Raw genomic sequence first — 18965 nt, forward strand, 5'->3', positions numbered from 1 at the left:
AATGGGGGGCAAAGGCAGCTAGGTCTCTAGGAGTTGGCTGCGATGCCTAGGACAATTCAAGAAAGCAAAATATATTTTTTTTCTTCTTGTTTTCCTCCTCTAAAAACTAGGTGCGTCCTGTGGTCATAGAATCATAGAATCATAGGGTTGGAAGAGACCATAAGGGCCATCCAGTCCAATCCCCTGCCAAGCAGGAAACGCCATCAAAACATTCTTGACATATGCCTGTCAAGCCTCAGCTTAAAGACCTCCAAAGAAGGAGACTCCACCACACTCCTTGGCAGCAAATTCCACTGCAGCTCTTACTATCAGGAAGTTCTTCCTAATGTTGAGGTGGAATCTTCTTTCTTGTAGTTTGAATCCATTGCTCCGTGTCCGCTTCTCTGGAGCAGCAGAAAACAACCTTTCTCCCTCCTCTATATGACATCCTTTTCTATATTTGAACATGGTTGAGTGTGTCCTATGGCATGCTTGATTTCTGCAAAGAGACAAGCAGCTCAGTCCTATAGAGCTTTTTAACTTTGCCGAGGGTCTTTGGGGCCAGGATGGGTGGTAGGAGGAGATATTCTAGATTGTTCAGTGGAAAACAGTCGCCTGCTTTTGAAGCTGGGCAGGAGCCTCCAGTCGGTGGAACGTGATTGCCCTCTTGTGGAAAAGGGTGAGGACCGCCCCTGCATTCCTTAAGAATGGCTGGATTATGAAACATGAATGGCTGCAGAAAGCAGCTTTGCTTGGGATTCTTTGTGAAAAGAATGTTTTGCAAATCACGGAGTAAAACCCAGTGATCCTTATGGCTTCTGTTCACTGCCATCACCTGTCCAATCGGAAGCCAAAGGAGGAACTATAGGTAAAACTCGGAAAATGAGAATATCGCCGAAAAGTGCCTTTATTTCAGTAACGCAACTTAAAAGGTGAAACCAATATTGGAGATAGATGTGTGACATGCAAAGCAAGGTATGGCAAGCCTTGATTGGTTGTAATTGTAATTATTTGTCATTAGGTAGCAATGCTTTGACTTACAAATTTTCCCATTTCCAATGCATTCCTACGGGAAATCGCGTTTCCAATGGCATTTTTTGACTTACGAATTTTTCGACTTACGAAGGTGCCTTCGGAACGGATTAAATTCATAAGTCGAGGCACCACTGTATCGCCGAAAAGTGCATCGATTTCAGCAATGCAACTTATTATTTTTTAGTTTTCTTTTAATTTTGACGAATGCTTTCTTTTGGAAAAGCCACAGGAATCAAACAGAGTGTTACAACAACAACAACAACAACAACAACAACAATAATAAAATCGCTATTACATCTCATTAATTACAGATGAAATTCAGAAAATTAGAATATCACCGAAAAGTGCATTGATTTCAGAAATGCGACTTATTATTTTTTATTTTTCTTTTAATTTTGACAAATGCTTTCTTTTGGAAAAGCCACAGGAATCAAACAGATAGTTAAAATCATACAAAAACGAAGACAGTGATACCTCGACTTATGAACAACTTATGAATGGCCGTGCGCTTATGAATGTCTCGACATCCGGGGGGAAACTGCGGATTTTTCGACTTACCAATTTTTAGATAGCGTTGCTTCGACTTACGAATTTTTCCGTTTCCAATGCATTCCTATGGGAAATAGCGTTTCCAATGGCGTTGTTCGAGTTACACATTTTTCGATTTACAAAGATGCCTTCGGAACGGATTAAATTCGTAAGTCGAGGCACCACTGTAAAAATAAACATTGCTATTACATCTCATTAATTACAGTTTAAAACTCGGGAAATTAGAATATCACCGAAAAGTGCATTGATTTCAGCAACGCAACTTATTATTATTTTTTTATTCGAATTTTGACAAATGCTTTCTTTTGGAAATGCCGCAGTAATAAAACAAATAGTTACAATCATACAAAAACAAACGAAAATAAACATCGCTATTACATTTCATTAATTTCATGGGGTCACGAAGAGTCGGACACGACTAAACGACTAAACAACAACAACAATTTCATTCCATTTATAATTGACCCGCCTAACGACAAATAATTACAATTACATCAAATCAAGGCTTTACATACCGTGCTTAGCATGTCACACACCTATCTCATATATTGGTTTCACCTTTTCAGTTGCATTACTGAAATGAATGCACTTTTCGACGATATTCTAATTTCCTGAGTTTCACCTGTAATTGTGTTTTAGAAAGGAAATTGGTCTGCTTTCCACCAAGGAAGGGCAGCATTTCCAAAGATGAACAATTTAAATACAGTGGTACCTCGGTTTAAGTACACAATGGGTTCTGGAAGTCCATACTTAACCTGAAACGTACTTAACCTGAAGCGAACTTTCCCATTGAAAGGAATGGAAAGTGGATTAATCCATTCCAGACGGATATGCGGAGTACTCAACCTGAAGCGTACTTAACCTGAAACGAACTTTCCAATGGAAAGTAATGGAAAGTGGATTAATCTGTTCCAGACGGGTCCGCGGAGTACTTAACCTGAAGCAAACTTTCCCATTGAAAGTAATGGAAAGTGGATTAATCCATTCCAAATGGGTCCGCGGAGTACTCAACCTGAAGCGTACTTAACCCAAAATATGAGTGTAATTGGTTCTGGAAGTCTGTACTGAACCTGAAGCATACTTAACCTGAAGTGAGCTTTCCCATTGAAAGTAATGGAAAGTGGATTAATCCATTCCAGGCGGTCCGCGGAGTACTTAAACTGAAGCGTACTTAACCTGAAGCAAACTTTCCCATTGAAAGTAATGGAAAGTGGATTCATCCGTTCTAGACGGGTCCACAGAGTACTTAAACTGAAAGTTCGCAAACCGAGGCGTACTTAAACCGAGGTATGAGTGTAATTGGTTCCAGAAGTCCGTACTTCACCTGAAGCGTACTTAACCTGAAGTGAACTTTCCCATGGAAAGTGGATTAATCCAGATGGGTCCACGGAGTACTTAAACTGAAAGTTCTCAAACCGAGGCGGACTTAAACCGAAGTATGAATGTATAACAAAAATTGAATGTGTTGTATTCTTTTTTATATATATGCTCTTTGTATCTGATTACTAGTTTTTCCCTTTGGGGTTATGTGAAACCATCAGAGAGAGTTAAGAATTTTAGAGAAGTGCATTTATTTCAGTATATATATATATATATATATATGAGATAGATGCGTGACAGGCAAAGCAATATATGTCAAGCCTTGATTTGTTGTAGTAATTGTAATTATTTGTCATTAGGTGGGTCAATTATAAATGGAATGCCATTAATGAAATGTAATAGCAATGTTTTATTTTGTTTATTTTATTATTATTGTAACTATTTGATTTATTGCTGTGGATTTTCCAAAATATAGGATTTGTCAAATTTAAAAGGGAAATATAAAATAATCAGTTGCATTACTGAAATCAATGCACTTTTCCACGATGTTCTAATTTTCCGAGTTTCACCTGTAAACATCACTATGACATTTCATTCCTTCCATTCCATTTATAATTGACCTGCCTAACGACAAATCAAAGCATTCCTGACATATGGCTGACAGCAACGCGTGGTCGGGTCAGCTAGTAAAATCGTAGAATCATAGAGTTGGAAGAGACGACAAGGGCCATCCAGTCCACCTCAACATTAGTAAGAACTTCCTGACAGTCAGAGCTGTTCGGCAGTGGAATTTGCTGCGAAGGAGTGTTTGTGGAGTCTCCTTCTTTGGAGCAGAGGCTACTTTAAGCAGAGGCTTGACAGGCATATGTCAGGAACGCCTTGATGGTGTTTCCTGCTTGGCAGGGGGTTGGACTAGATGGCCCTTGTGGTCTCTTCCAACTGTATGATTCTATGATTCTCAAGAGAGCCCTGAGAAATGGCTGGATAAATTATCACGGGGAGCTTGCGGCAATGTTCATGGGCCGTGCCCAAACTGAGTATGTACCGTGTTTCTCCAAAAATATGCCATACCCCAAAAATAAGCCACACCCCGAAAATAAGCCATACCCTAAAAATAAGCCATAGTGATAGGCAGTTAAACTGTACCATACTTATTAAAGAAAATAAGACATCCCCTGAAAATAAGCCAACGTGTTTTTAGGAAAAATAAATATAAGACGGTGTCTTATTTTTGGATAAACACGGTAAATGTTTCGGCACCAAGGCGGAAACACTCTGCTAAATCACCCTGTCTACTCCTTTGCTGCTTGCAAACCTAGTAGAAGTGACATGGAAGTGTGCTTGCAAGCTTCCAGTGCCATGCGGGCATCCTCCCCTCGCCGCTGCTTCTCTACCCCCTCAGCCTGTGAAAGGCAGAAGGTTGCCACCAGGCAACTTTGTGTTAAAATAAACAAAGCAGCCCTGAGGGAGTCGTGTGGCAAACACAGTGCCCTCCCCATGGCCCTCATCCTGACAACGGAGGCCTTCTCAAGAGGGCCATCAAGAGAAAACGCTGTTCTCCCCAAGGGGGACTAGGGTGGGCCGATCTCCCTTAAGATCTATTTTCCTTATTATTATTATTGGTAATATCTCGTCTTACCTCTTAGAAACCACTCAGGGCAGTTCATTAAAGCAAAGACACCTCGCACGCACACACACACACACACACACACACACTAGGGTGATGACTTTTTTACAAGCTCCTTTCCCTGTATCATAATTTGATGAGTTTTCATTAACAATTAGATAAAATCTGACTTTCAAAGAGATTTGATAAAACAACCTCACGCACACAATGATTTTTAAAAAAATTTATTGATTCGTTTTTGGACCATTTTTGAAGTCACTGTAGGCAGATATAAAATTGAACCCAAGCTTTAGAGTCACATATATACAACATTTTATAGGATCATCAAACACACAAGGAAGCTTTTTTTAGCTGCAGTAACAGTAGAGACGCCACTAGAGGGCGATGTTTTGCTACCTCTCCTGTAGGTTCTTTTCCCAGCATGCCCGGCAGGGTCTGCCGGCTGAGTTTTAAGGTCCCCAAAAGGGGCTTTTACCTTGCATAGATGTGACATTTGTATAGCCTATGCTGCTAAGAACACTCCCTATTGTGGAATGTGGCATTGTGTCCAAATTTGATACAAAATATATACAGTGGTACCTCTACTTACGAATAACTCTACTTCCGAATGTTTCTACTTACGAACGTAGCTCCGTCTGCCATCTTGGATGAGGTTTAGATAGGATTTTTTCTACTTACGAATTTTTAGATACGTTTGCTTCGACTTACGAATTTTTTCTCCCAATGCATTCCTATGGGATTCAACTTACACTTTTTTTCGACTTACGAATGTGCGTTCTGAACGCATTTAATTCGTAAGTGGAGGTACCAGTGTATAAAATTGAACCCAAGCTTTTACCTTGCGCAGGTGTGGCATTTGTATAGCCTATCTTGCTAAGAACACTCCCCATTGTGGAATGTGGCGTTGTGTCCAAATTGGATACGAAATATATATAGAATTGTTCATACAATTTTATGAAATGGTAAAACGGCATACCAAAAAATTAAAGACGGTTTGTGCGTGACCTTTTTAAATATTTCAACGGAATATACCTCATTTTAGTCATTCATAGGCAAAAGTTCATCCATTTGTGCTACAGGAAATAACTTTTGAGGGGGGGAAATAAAAAAGTCATCACCCTAACACACACAAACACACACACACAACAAAATTAGTACATTCATTCCCTCGAACATAAAATACAGGTGAAACTTGGATAATTTGAATATTGTAGAAAAGGGCATTTATTTCAGTAATGCAATTTTTCTTTTAATTTTTACAAATACATTCTTTTGGAAAGTCCATAGTAAGAAAACAAATGATTCACTCTGGGCGGCTTCCAACAGAGGAATAAAATAATCGATGGAATATTAAAAGCCTCCCTAAACAGGACTGCCTTCAGATGTCTTCTAAAAGTCTGGTAGATGTTTTTCTCTTTGACATCTGATGGGAGGGCGTTCCACAGGGTGGGCGCCAGCACCAAGAAGGCCCTCTGCCTGGTTCCCTGCAACTTGGCTTCTCGCAATGAGGGAACCACCAGAAGGCCCTCAACGCTGGACCTCAGTGTCCGGGCAGAACGATGGGGGTGGAGACGCTCCTTCAGGTATACTGGACCGAGGCCATTTAGGGCTTTAAAGGTCAGCACCAACACTTTGAATTGTGCTCGGAAACATGATGGAAGCCAATGTAGGTCTTTCAAGACCGGTGTTATGTGGTCTAGGCAGCCGCTCCCAGTCACCAGTCTAGCTGCCGCATTCTGGATTAATTGCAGTTTCCGGGTCACCTTCAAAGGTAGCCCCATGTAGAGCGCATTGCAGTAGTCCAAGCAGGAGATAACTAGAGCATGCACCACTCTGGCGAGACAGTCTGCGGGCAGGTAGGGTCTCAGCCTGCGTACCAGATGGAGCTGATAGATAGCTGCTCTGGACACAGAATGGACCTGCACCTCCATGGACAGCTGTGAGTCCAGAATGACTTCAGGGGCACAGTTGCCCCGTTCAGGACCAGGGAGTCCTCACACCTGCCCGCCTCCTGTCCCCCACAAACAGTCCTTCTGTCTTGTCAGGATTCAACCTCAATCCGTTATCTGCCATCCATCCTCCAACCGCCTCCAGGCACTCACACAGGCCCTGTGAAACGCCCTCCCATGAGATGTCAAAGAGGAAAAAAAGCTACCACATTTTTTAGGCCGGGTCTAGCCCGCATTTTACCAGCTTCTTTACAAGAATCTCATGGGGCAGCTTGTCAAAGGCCTTGCTTAAATCAAGAATACCATAGTCACTTCTCTCCAGGATGAAGAGGAGCCATGGATGAGCACCCTTTGGGTTCGGTCAGTCAGCCAGTTCCAAATCCACTGAATGGGAGCATTTTCTAGCCCACATTTTACCAGCTTCTTTACAAGAATATCATGGGGCACCTTGTCAAAGGCCTTGCTGGAATCAAGATAGGCTATATCCACAGCATTCCCTTCATCTACCAGGCTTGTAATTCTGTCAAAAAATGAGATCAGATTAGTCTGACATGACCTGTTTTTCAGAAACCCATGCTGACTTTTAGTGATCACAGTGATTTACTATATTGTCATACCTGCCAAGTTATCCCTTTTTAAAGGGATTTTCCATAATGCTGAATAGGCTTCCTCGCGAGAAAAGGGAAAACTTGGCAGCTATGTATATTGTTTAACCCTTGTTGTTGTTGTTGTTTAGTCGTGTCCGACTCTTCGTGACCCCATGGACCATAGCACGCCAGGCACTCCTGTCTTCCACTGCCTCCCACAGTTTGGTCAAACTCATGTTTGTAGCTTGGAGAACACTGTCCAGCCATCTCGTCCTCTGTCGTCCCCTTCTCCTAGTGCTCTCAATCTTTTCCAACATCAGGGTCTTTTCCAGGGAGTCTTCTCTGCTCATGAGGTGGCCAAAGTCTTGGAGCCTCAGCTTCACGATCTGATTGTTTACCCCTATGTGGAGATAAATTAGACATTGCATGCACTTTTCTTAGCAGGTTGCATTTTTGTCCCAAGCCTGCAAACCTCCCCACTCCAAATGAAGCCTTATTCAACATCTTGATCAAGGACTTGGATGATGAGCTTGAGGGCATCCTGAGCAAGTTTGCAGATGACACCATATTGGGAGGGGTGGCTAATTCCCCAGAGGACAGGATCACACTTCCAAATGACCGTAACAGATTAGACAACTGGGCCAAAGCAAACAAGATTAAGTTTAACAAAGAGAAATGTAAAGTACCCTACTTGGGAGGGGGGGAATGAAAGGCACAAATACAGGATGGGAGACACCTGGCTTGAGAGCAGTACATGTGAAAAGGATCTAGGAGTCTTGGTAGACCACAAACTTGACATTGGGCTGCATCAATAGGAGTATAGCATCTAGATCAAGGGAAGTAATAGTACCACTGTATTCTGCTCTGGTCAGACCTCACCTGGAGTACTGTGTCCAGTTCTGGGCACCACAGTTCAAGAAGGATACTTATAAGCTGGAACGTGTCCAGAAGAGGGCAACCAAAATGGTCAAAGGCCTGGAAACGATGCCTTATGAGGAACAGCTTAGGGAGCTGGGTATGTTTAGCCTGGAGAAGAGCAGGTTAGGGGGTGATATGATAGCCATGTTCAAATATATCAAAGGATGTCATATAGAGGAGGGAGAAATGTTGTTTTCTGCTGCTCCAGAGAAGCGGAAACGGAGCAATGGATTCAAGCTACAAGAAAGAAGATTCCACCTAAACATTAGGAAGAACCTCCTGACAGTAAGAGCTGTTTGGCAGTGAGATTTGCTGCCAAGGAGTGTGGCGGAGTCTCCTTTTTTGGAGGTCTTTAAGCAGAGGCTTGACAGCCATCTGTCAGGAATGCTTTGATGGTGTTTCCTGCTTGGCAGGGGGTTGGACTGGATGGCCCCTGTGGTCTCTTCCAACTCTAGGATTCTACTAGCTGACCCGGCCACGCGTTGCTGTCAGCCATATGTCAAGAATGCTTTGATTGTGTTTCCTGCTTGTCAGGGGGTTGGACTGGATGGCCCTTGAGGTCTCTTCCAACTCTATGATTCTATGGTTCCTGCTATGTGATGTCTGTCCCCATGGCTCCCTCGATTCCCCCTCCCCTTCTTTGGTTTCCTTTCCTTTATCTGTCTTAAGTACGCTTAGGTGTCAATTAAATTTGAAATATCTACATTTGTCAGCACTTGCTTTTTGGCCAACGTGATGTGTTGCTGATTTGTCCAGGCATACTGACACATTGGTTGTGGGGGGGGAGGGAAAGCCCCCCGAAATGCAGATTGCCCTCATTAAAACCGAAGCAGCAACTCTCCTAATGGCAGGCGCCGCCATGGAGCGCGTCTCCGGCTTCCTTGCGCCGTGATCCTGACATGGTATTTAAAAAGGAACAGCGAACAGCCACGGCTGTCAGCGCTGTCATTTGCTGGCGCTAACCGGAGGCATGCTAAACTAAACATTAGAAGGAGATCAGGAAGCCGTCTACACGGGAACTTGGTGAAAAGATTAGGGAGGCAGGAGCCGCGGCAGTCATGTAGAGACGCGGAGGGCTGGCGGTGTGATGGATAGGTCCCTTACCTCCCCACCCCCACCCCTGCAACGTTCCCCCTGCCGCTCGCTCGCCTCCGAGCCGGCTTGCTGCGACCCGTCTTTCCAGAGACAGCCCTTTGTGTGTGAAATGCAATCGCGAGTGGTAGGTGGCAGCCGGCAGGAGAGAGATGCCGAATTGGGTTAATGAAGGAAGAGCCTCACACCAGATTCAACTGCCGCAAGCGAATGACAAATTTACACTTGGACATTTTTCAAGCACTCATCCCAACTGGAATCCCATCCCGGTGCGGGAATTGAAAGCAGCTTGTTGAGGACATCCACTTTGTCATAAGAGGAAGCCTTGGGTGCGTCTTTATTGAAAGGAAGCGAAAGGATTTTGGTGGAATGATAATAATAATAATAATAATAATAATAATAATAATAATAATAATGCTTTGATGGTCTCTTCCAACTCTATGATTCTATGATTCTACTAGCTGACCCGGCCACGCGTTGCTGTCAGCCATATGTCAAGAATGCCTTGATGGTGTTTCCTGCTGGGCAGGGGGTTAGACTGGATGGCCCTTGTGGTCTCTTCCAACTCTAGGATTCTATGATTCTACTACTACTCCATTTATAATTAGAACCATAGAATCCTAGAGTTGGAAGAGACCACAAAGGCCATCCATTCCAACCCCCTGCCAAGCAGGAAACACCATCAAAGCATTCTTGACATATGGCTGACAGTAACGTGTGGCCGGGTCAGCTAGTAGAATCCTAGAGTTGGAAGAGACCACAAGGGCCATCCAGTCCAACCCCCTCCCAAGCAGGAAACACCATCAAAGCATTATTGACATATGCCAGTCAAGCCTCTGCTTAAAGACCCCCAAAGAAGGAGACTCCACCACACTACCTGCCAGCAAATTTCAGTGCCGAACAGCTCTTACTGTCTGGAAGTTCTTCCTAATGTTTAGGTGGCATCTTCTTTCTTGTAGTTTGAATCCATTGCTCCGTGTCCGCTTCTCTGGAGCAGCAGAAAACAACCTTTCGCCCTCCTCTATATGACATCCTTTTATATATTTGAACATGGCTATCATATCACCCCTTCACCTTCTCTTCTCCAGGCTAAACATACCCAGCTCCCTAAGCCGTTCCTCATAAGGCATCGTTTCCAGGCCTTTGACCATTTCCTCATAAGGCATCGTTTCCAGGCCTTTGACCATACTTTCTCCTGTAAGTATGGTTTTGGTTTAAGAACGGACTTCCGGAACGGATTAAGTTCCTAAACCGAGGTCCCACTGTCCTTTAGATTCATATGCATTGCAGTTGTACATGCCACACCCTGCAGTGGAAAATGTAGGGAAATCTGTTGAAAAATAGTATTATGAAATGTGCAGCCCAGGGATTGGGGACGGACAATCTTTGCCTTGCAAAGATAATGCATTTTGCAATCCCTTCCATCAGAACTTAGTGAACTGCATGAGGCCTGTATGGTGTTGTCTCTTAGCTCCGTCCTCCTGGGCCGTGTCCAGAAAGTGGTGGTGGGGGATGAGTGTTCAGACCCCTGGGCTCTCACTTGTGGGGTGACTCAAGGTTATAGCCTGCATCTACATGGGAGAGATCATCAGGGGGTTTGGGCTGGGTGTTCATCAGTATGCGGATGACACCCAGCTCTACCTCTCTTTCAAATCAGAACCAGTGAAGGCAGTGAAGGTGCTGTGTGAGTGCCTGGAGGCGGTTGGAGGATGGATGGCGGCTAACAGACTGAGGTTGAATCCTGACAAGATAGAAGGACTGTTTGTGGGGGACAGGAGGCGGGCAGGTGTGGAGGACTCCCTGGTCCTGAATGGGGTAAGTGTGCCCCTGAAGGACCAGGTGCGCAGCCTGGGAGTCATTTTGGACTCACAGCTGTCCATGGAGGTGCAGGTCAATTCTGTGTCCAGGGCAGCTGTCTATCAGCTCCATCTGGTACGCAGGCTGAGACCCTACCTGCCTACAGACTGTCTCACCAGAGTGGTGAATGCTCTAGTTATCTCTCGCTTGGACTACTCCAATGCGCTCTACGTGGGGCTACCTTTGAAGGTGACCCGGAAACTGCAATTAATCCAGAATGCGGCCACTAGACTAGTGACTGGGAGCGGCCGCCTAGACCACATAACACCGGTCTTGAAAGACCTACATTGGCTCCCAGTACGTTTCCGAGCACAATTCAAAGTGTTGGTGCTGACCTTTAAAGCCCTAAATGGCCTTGGTCCAGTATACCCGAAGGAGCGTCTCCACCCCCATCGTTCTGCCCAGACACTGAGATCCAGCGCCGAGGGCCTTCTGGCGGTTCCCTCGTTGCGAGAATCCAAGTTACAGGGAACCAGGCAGAGGGCCTTCTCGGTGGTGGCACCCACCCTGTGGAACGCCCTCCCATCAGATGTCAAAGAGAAAAACAGATTTTTAGAAGACATCTGAAGGCAGCCCTGTTTAGGGAGGCTTTTAATGTTTAATTGATTGTTTTATTTCATTTTTCTGTTGGAAGTTGGAAACCTAGCGGGGTATAAATAATAAATTATTATTATTATTATTATTATTATTATTATTATTATTATTATTATTATTATTTTCCTGCTGTGATCTTGTCAGACAAAGTCTTTCCATTTATGCTTCTGGAAGCCTGCCTTTGTGTTTTTGTACGGTTGATTTTGGGGCCTCTCAGCTTTGGGGATCAAGGCAGAACTGTTGAGTACGGGATAGTAGCCAGAATATAGTAGGGCTCCTTGATGCTCTTTATCCTCCACCTCTTACCTGAAGGCAGCTCCCCAGCAGGTTATAAAAAGACAAAGTTTCCTCCCTAAAAGCTATGTCCTTCCTGAATGCAGCTACCCAGTTCAGAAACGTAGAAACATTTGACTTTTTTTGTGTTAAGTTTTTCTTTCCTTCTGCAGGTTTAATTTGGTAACTTTCTTTCTTTATCTCTTTCTTTCTTTCTCTCTTTCTTTTCTCTTTCTCTCTCCCCTCTTTATTTCTCACTTCTCTCTTTCTCTCTCCCTTATCTCTTTCTTTCTTTCTTACTTTCTTTCTTTCTCTCTTTCTCCTTCCTTCCTTCCTTCCTTCCTTCCTTCCTTCCTTCCTTCCTTCCTTCCTTTCTTTCTTTCTTTCATCTCTCTTCCTCTCTTCCTCTCTTCCTCTCTTTCTCCCTTTCTCTCTTCTCTCTCTTTTTCTCTTCTCTCTCTCTTTCTCCCTTCTCTCTTTCTCCCTTTCTCTCTTCTTTCTCTCACCTCTCTCTCTTTCTCCCTTCTCTCTCTCCCCTCTCTCTTCTCTCCTCTCTTTCTCTTTTTCTCCCTTCTCTCTCTCTCTCTTCTCTCTCTCTTTCTCTCTTCTCTCTTTCTCCCTTCTTTCCTTCTCTCTTCTCTCTCTCTTTCTTCTCCCTCTCTCTTTCCCTCTTTCTCTCTTCTCTCTCTCTTTCTCTCTTTCTCTCTTTTTCTCCCTTCTCTCTCTCTCTCTCTCTCTCTCCCTCCCTCCCCACTCTCTCTTTCTCCCTCCTTTCCTTCAGCCTGGTAAAGCCTACACGCCACTATACGGTTTTTCTCTCCGAGGACTCTTCCGGCGACGAGTTCCCGCAGGAAGACGACCCTGGCTCTGCCTTCTCTGACAGTTTCCTCTTCTCTGCTCCCTTTGAATGGTCTATACCTTCACTCTTTGCTGCACTAGCCAGAGCTGTTCCCCTTCAATGTTTGGGGCACCCCACAGATGTATTAATCTTTCCCTTGCTTGGGTGTTTCTGTGGCACAACTCATGCATGTTGGTCTCTGTGTGAGCATATCTCCTGCACAACTCTTGTCATGGATTTCCAAGCTTTGCTCCTTCTCCCAGCACCGCATGTTTCTGTGCTCAGTCGTGCTTCTTAACACATCTTTCGGGATTCCAGGTAGTCATTGCCCCCTCATCACCATGTTTTCTTGGTTTACGGTTATTAAATGTGTAGATCACTTCCCAATTAAAGAGTCTCAAAGCAGTTTACAGTGGTAAAGGTAAAGGGACCCCTGACCATTAGGTCCAGTCGTGACCGACTTTGGGGTTGCGTGCTCATCTCGCATTATTCTGGAAGTCAGTACTTAACCTGAAGCGTACTTAACCTGAAGCGAACTTTCCCATTGAAAGTAATGGAAAGTGGATTCATCCATTCCAGATGGGTCTGCGGAGTACTCAACCTGAAGGGTACTTAACCCGAAGTATGAGTGTAATTGGTTCCGGAAGTCCGAACTTAACGAAGCATACTTAACCTGAAGCAAGCTTTCCCATTGAAAGTAATGGAAAGTGGATTCATCTGTTCCAGACGGGTCCGCGGAGTACTCAACCTGAAGCGAACTTAACCCGAAGTATGGGTGTAATTGGTTCTGGAAGTCCGTACTTCACCTGAAGCGTACTTAACCGGAAGCGAACTTTCCTATTGAAGGTAATGGAAAGTGGATTAATCCGTTCCAGACGGGTCTGTGGAGTACTCAACCTGAAGTGTACTTAACCCCAGGTATGAGTGTAATTGGTTCTGGAAGTCCGCACTTAACCTAAAGTGTACTTAACCTGAAGCGTACTTAACCCGAATTATGGGTGTAATTGGTTCTGAAAGTCCGTACTTAACCTGAAGCATACTTAACCTGAAGCGTACTTAACCTGAAGCGAACTTTCCCATTGAACGTAATGGAAAGTGGATTAATCTGTTCCAGACGGGTCCACGGAGTACTCAACCTGAAGCGTACTTAACCCTAAGTATGAGTGTAATTGGTTCTGGAAGTCCGTACATTGTTTCTGGAAGTCCAATGGGAAAGTTCGCTTCAGGTTAAGTACGGACTTCCAGAACCAATTACACTCATACTTCGGGTTAAGTATGCTTCAGTTTAAGTACTCTGCGGACCCGTCTGGAACGGATTAAATCCACTTTCCATTGCTTTCAATGGGAAAGTTTGCTTCAGGTTAAGTACAGACTTCCGGAACCAATTGTGTTTGTAAACCGAGGTACCACTGTAGTGAAATTCCAGTTTGTTTCCATAGGCTTTCCCACCTTGTCATGGGTTTGTGAATTCTTTAGCTGTAGTGCGTTAATCCGACAAAATTTCCCTGCCCTCCAGGCCTCAGCCTTACCATGCCCTGAAGGAGTCCAGGAGCGCAGATAGCGAAGGGAGTGTCAACCCTGAGAGCCTTCAAGATGGTGGAAATGCCGACCCACCCACACCAGACAGCCCTGTGGAAATAAATCTCCTGGGAGGCATATTCTCGGGCCTGGAGGTAGAGCCTCCATCCCTGCTGCTCAGCCAAGCCAAGAGCTTAGAAGACTTGAGGATTCCCCAGGATGAAGGGGACAACCAGGGGACCTTTGACTACCAGGTATGTCGCTTGCTTCTGTGGAAACATAAAAGCACAATGTGTTGGGCTGGGGGAGAAGGGGGAGAAGGAGCCACCACCGAGAAGGCCCTCTGACTGGTTCCCTGCAACTTGGCTTCTCGAAATGAGGGAACCGCCAGAAGGCCCTCGGTACTGGACCTCAGTGTCCGGGCAGAACAACGGAGGTGGAGACGCTCCTTCAGTTATACAATGGTATCTCAGTTGACGACGGCGATCCGTTCCAGGGAACTGGTTGTTCCCTGAGTCCGTCGGTTGCCGAAGTACGCCAATAGAGCGCTTCTGCGCTCGTGCATGCTGCGCAGATCGCTTCTGCACACGCACATGGACACAGAGATTAGACCTGGGGTGTCTTAGGATTATCTAGCGCCTTGGCGCAAGGACCCCTGCTGCACCCCCACCCCCCACATTTTCCTCTGGGCGGGCAGCAAACAGCTGCTGGGCAGAACGGAGGCTCCCAGTGGTGCGTGAAGGAGGAGCGGCCACGGGCGGTGCCCAGGAGGAGCCCGCACCATGCTTCCCTTCCTTGGCGCTGCTGCTGCGCTCAGGACAGGCGCGGGCTCCTGGCGGCAAGGCGGCAGCTCCGGGGCTCGCCCTTGGCGGCTGGCCACCTCCTGGCAGCCCTCGCGCGCCGTGGTGAAGCATGGGGGAGGCGGGCGAGGACAGGAAGCTGATACGGGAGGTGCGGCATCCAGCCTCCGCCTCTTCCGTGGCGCCCTCCAGAACTCCTGGCCTAAAAGTTGTCTGGTCCAAAATCCCTTCTGCAGCACATAGCTGCCATGTCTCCCGGGAAACCCCCATATTTAAACCCGTTTCCCGCTGTTATCCCGAATGGAGAAAAATTCCGTAAATCCCCCGGATTTCCTACCTGCCAGGGAGGCTCCTTCTGCGCATGTCTGGACATGCGCAGAACCGATTTCGGGTGCCGCTCTGCCCATGTCTGGGCACCGGAAATTGTGCAGCACTTGCACCAGAAGTTGCTTCTACGCATGTCCAGACATGCATAGAAGCGACTTCCGGTGCCACGCCACTGCTGATCCCGGATTTTTCTTACCGGGAGTTGGAGGGTATGCTGCAGCAGCAGCCCAAAAGAAAGTGAGAGCGCCAGCCATCTAGCCGCTGCGGGCAGAAGGGAGGGAGCGTTGGCGATGGTGGGTGCTTATTGCCCTGTTGCTGCTGCAGCCGGCCAGCCAGAAGCGCGCAAGGGGAGTAGGGCGCATCCACGGCGTAGGGCGATGGCAGGCTGTCGGCGGTGGGGCGCCGTGACTCGGGCCGGCGTGCAGGGGAAGGGGAAGCCACTGGCAAAGCCGCGCAGCTCCCCCACTCGCTGGGCGGGGTAGAAAGAATAATAATTATTATTATTATTATTATTATTATTATTATTATTATTATTATTATTATTGTGTTTATTCCGATTCTATGATTCTGTAACCTGCTGTGTGCTTCCTGGCAGCGGATGAATCCTGGCTTTTCCGAAAGGAGCTGGATTTCTCCAGGGATGAAATTTTCTCACCCCTACAAGCAACTATGGGGCCTGGGCCAGGATGACATGGCCATTCCCACCAAGTATTCCCAAAGCTCCCCGGAGAGGCCCTTGACTGCTCTTGAGGACACGTCCATCGCCCCACGGAGGCCATGGAGCAAAGACTCCATGCCGGATCTCCCCGAGAAGGACGTTGGCACCTCGGCTGGCACTCCAGGCAACATCACAATCCCACGGCCGCAGGGCCGGAAGACGCCAGAGCTGGGCGTCGTCCCGCTGCCACCTGTGCCCAGGCTTGCCAAGCAACAGGCGCTGCTCGAAACCGCCACCTGCCTTGCCGGACACAGTGACTTGGCTTCGGAGCTCATGCGGGACACTTTTGCACCCGGAAACGTCTCTCCGGACCCTGAATTCTGGCAGCAGCCAGCTGGTTTCGCCCCTCCCCAGCGCCAGCTCTTGTCCAGCGACGGCCGTGGCACGCAACTACTTCAGCCGGTCAAGGTCTGTGTGGAGGACCTGAGCGGCAACAACGACTCTCTCCTTGCCTTCCTAGATCCGTTGAAAGCGGGGAGTTGCCTGCTAGGGTCGGCGCCGCCCAGTCTCACAACTGGCTTCCCGGCAACAGCAGGCGACCTCATGCCACCCAGGCCGCCACTGGGATACCCTCCCTCTGCCGCGCCATTTGTGCCAGCATCTCTCAACCCGTTTGTGCAGACCACGCCAACCCCCGTCCCATTCTCCCTGGCCAGCCCTTTTTCTCCTTCCCTAGGTCACGCTTACAGCTCCAGCGTTATCCCCTCCAACTCCACCTTCTGTCAGCCCCCGAGGCCTCCCCCCAACCCCCTGACCCTGTCCATGCCCAACCTTTTTGCCCAGTCTCCTGCTGCGGCTCAGCTTCCGCCCCAAAGCAATACCCTGCCGCCAGCCAAGCTTTGGGGCTCTTCTAAAATGCGGACCTTGCCCCTGGCCCACCCCGCCTCGAAAATAGAGACCAAGGCGAGGCCCCTTGACCTCCCACTCGTCCCCCACAAGGCCAAAGTTGTAGAGTCAGTGCGGCCCCCTAGCCAACCTCGGGCTACTAAAGACCCCTTTGAAGACTTGCTGAATAAGACCAAGCAAGAGGTTTCCGTCGCCCCAGGTAAAGCAGAACAGACGAGATCCGTCACCCCATGTAAAGTAGAACAGACGAGATCTGTCACCCCAGGTAAAGTAGAACAGATGAGAAGGCAGTGGGAAACGTTTGAGTGACTCTCCGGGGAGAAGGGGGGGGCCTTCATTCCTTTTCGGTTGTGTGTTGAGCCAGTAGGGAAGCACCAAATTCCGTTGGAGCAAAAGGGGTAGCCAGCCAGGAGCTACTATACCCGCGCACCAACTCCTGTTGGTAGCATGACCTGGCTAAACACTACTAGGACCACACACACACACACGGAACCTGGAACCTTCACGTTCCCTTCCCATGGATACCCGTCTTCTTTTACGCCTTCAGAGTAGCTGAGAAAAAACCACTGGGGGCGGTAGATAACCCGAAGCGTCCAAATTTCGTCCAGGCATCTACTGAACTGTTCCTTTGTCAAGAGGTATTTTCACGTGGCCACGGTGCTCCCCTCTTCCCGCACCCATTAGGACCCCCTTTCCTCACCAATGGGATTGGTATCGGATTTAGGATTTCCGCAGGCTGCGAATCCCGTTTTTGCTTCCGGGTGTAAATGCAGGGATGAATTTGCCGCTGGACTGTTGAACCGGGACTCTTCTTTTTCATTCCAGTGCACTTTTGATTTTGTGGACACATGGCTGTTTGAACTCCCTGCACTGTCCCCACCCCCCCACTCACCCCCGCAACTTCTGCACACAGCAGGGAACCCTCCCAGTTTCCCTATTGATGTTGGAGAGCCCCACGCTGCTGGGTTGCTCGGAGGGCAAGCCCCGTTTCAGGCTCACCGGAGAATCGGAATCGCCAGCAGTGGACCTTTTTAGAGCAAGACACAGGATGCCCCTATCAGGTTTCCCCAAACTCTTGTACAACTGTGTGTGAATATAATATAATCTATAGATATATAGATATATAAGTGTTACTAGGTGGCAGTAATTGGAGTAGATGTAATCGTACCTTATTACCAAAAAGGGAGACTACCAAGGTGTAAAGAGTTCTTGTTTGCGGTGTGCCGCATCAAAGCACCCCAAAGCTAAAATTGTAGACCTCAAAGGGTGACAAGTGTGGGCTTTTCTCAGCACGTTTTGAATCTGTGTGTAAACTGCTCTTTAGTAAAAGCGGCTTTTTCCAACCTGCTTCTTCCGGGCGTTTTTGGACTGCAAATTGTTTTCACCCCAAACCAGTAGAATCCTAGAATCCTAGAGTTGGAAAGAGACCACAAGGGCCATCCAGTCCAACCCCCTGCCAAGCAGGAAACACAATCAAAGCATTTTTGACATATGGCTGACAGCAACGCGTGGCCGGGTCAGCTAGTAGAATCCTAGAGTTGGAAGAGACCACAAGGGCCATCCAGTCCAACCCCCTGCCAAGCAGGAAACACCATCAAAGCATTTTTGACATATGGCTGACAGCAACGCATGGCCGGGTCAGCTAGTAGAATCCTAGAGTTGGAAGAGACCACAAGGGCCATCCAGTCCAACCACCTGCCAAGCAGGAAACGCCATCAAAGCATTCCTGACATATGGCTGTCAAGCCTCTGCTTAAAGACCTCCAAAGAAGGAGACTCCTCCTTGGCAGCAAATTCCACTGCCGAACAGCTCTTACTGTCAGGCAGTTTGTGGAATCTTCTTTCTTGTAGTTTGAATCCATTGCTCCGTGTCCGCTTCTCTGGAGCAGCAGAAAACAACCTTTCTCCCTCCTCTATATGGCATCCTTTGATATATTTGAACATGGCTATCATATCACCCCTTCACCTTCTCTTCTCCAGGCTAAACATACCCAACTCCCTAAGCCGTTCCTCATAAGCCATCGTTTCCAGGCCTTTGACCATTTTGGTTGCCCTCCTCTGGACACGTTCCAGCTTGTCAGGATCCTTCTTGAACTGTGGTGCCCAGAACTGGACACAGTACTCCAGGTGAGGTCTGAC

The 18965-nt window shown here is 47.1% G+C and overlaps 1 protein-coding gene across 2 annotated transcripts in view; it reads left to right on the forward strand.

Moving 5' to 3' along the window:
- DENND1A (DENN domain containing 1A) overlaps positions 1 to 18174 on the forward strand; it is a 265432-nt gene extending 247258 nt beyond the window's left edge. For both annotated transcript variants that reach the window (XM_088665085.1, XM_088665086.1), the window contains exons 21-22: positions 14135 to 14390; positions 15859 to 18174. In XM_088665085.1, coding sequence (XP_088521211.1) covers positions 14135 to 14390; positions 15859 to 17136 — 1534 coding nt within the window. In that variant the 3' untranslated portion in view covers positions 17137 to 18174. The remainder of the gene's footprint in view (positions 1 to 14134; positions 14391 to 15858) is intronic.
- Positions 18175 to 18965: the final 791 nt, after the last annotated feature.

The sequence above is a fragment of the Zootoca vivipara genome, chromosome Z2 (genome assembly GCF_965207765.1).
Source record: "Zootoca vivipara chromosome Z2, rZooViv2.hap1.1, whole genome shotgun sequence".
NCBI lineage: Eukaryota > Metazoa > Chordata > Lepidosauria > Squamata > Lacertidae > Zootoca > Zootoca vivipara.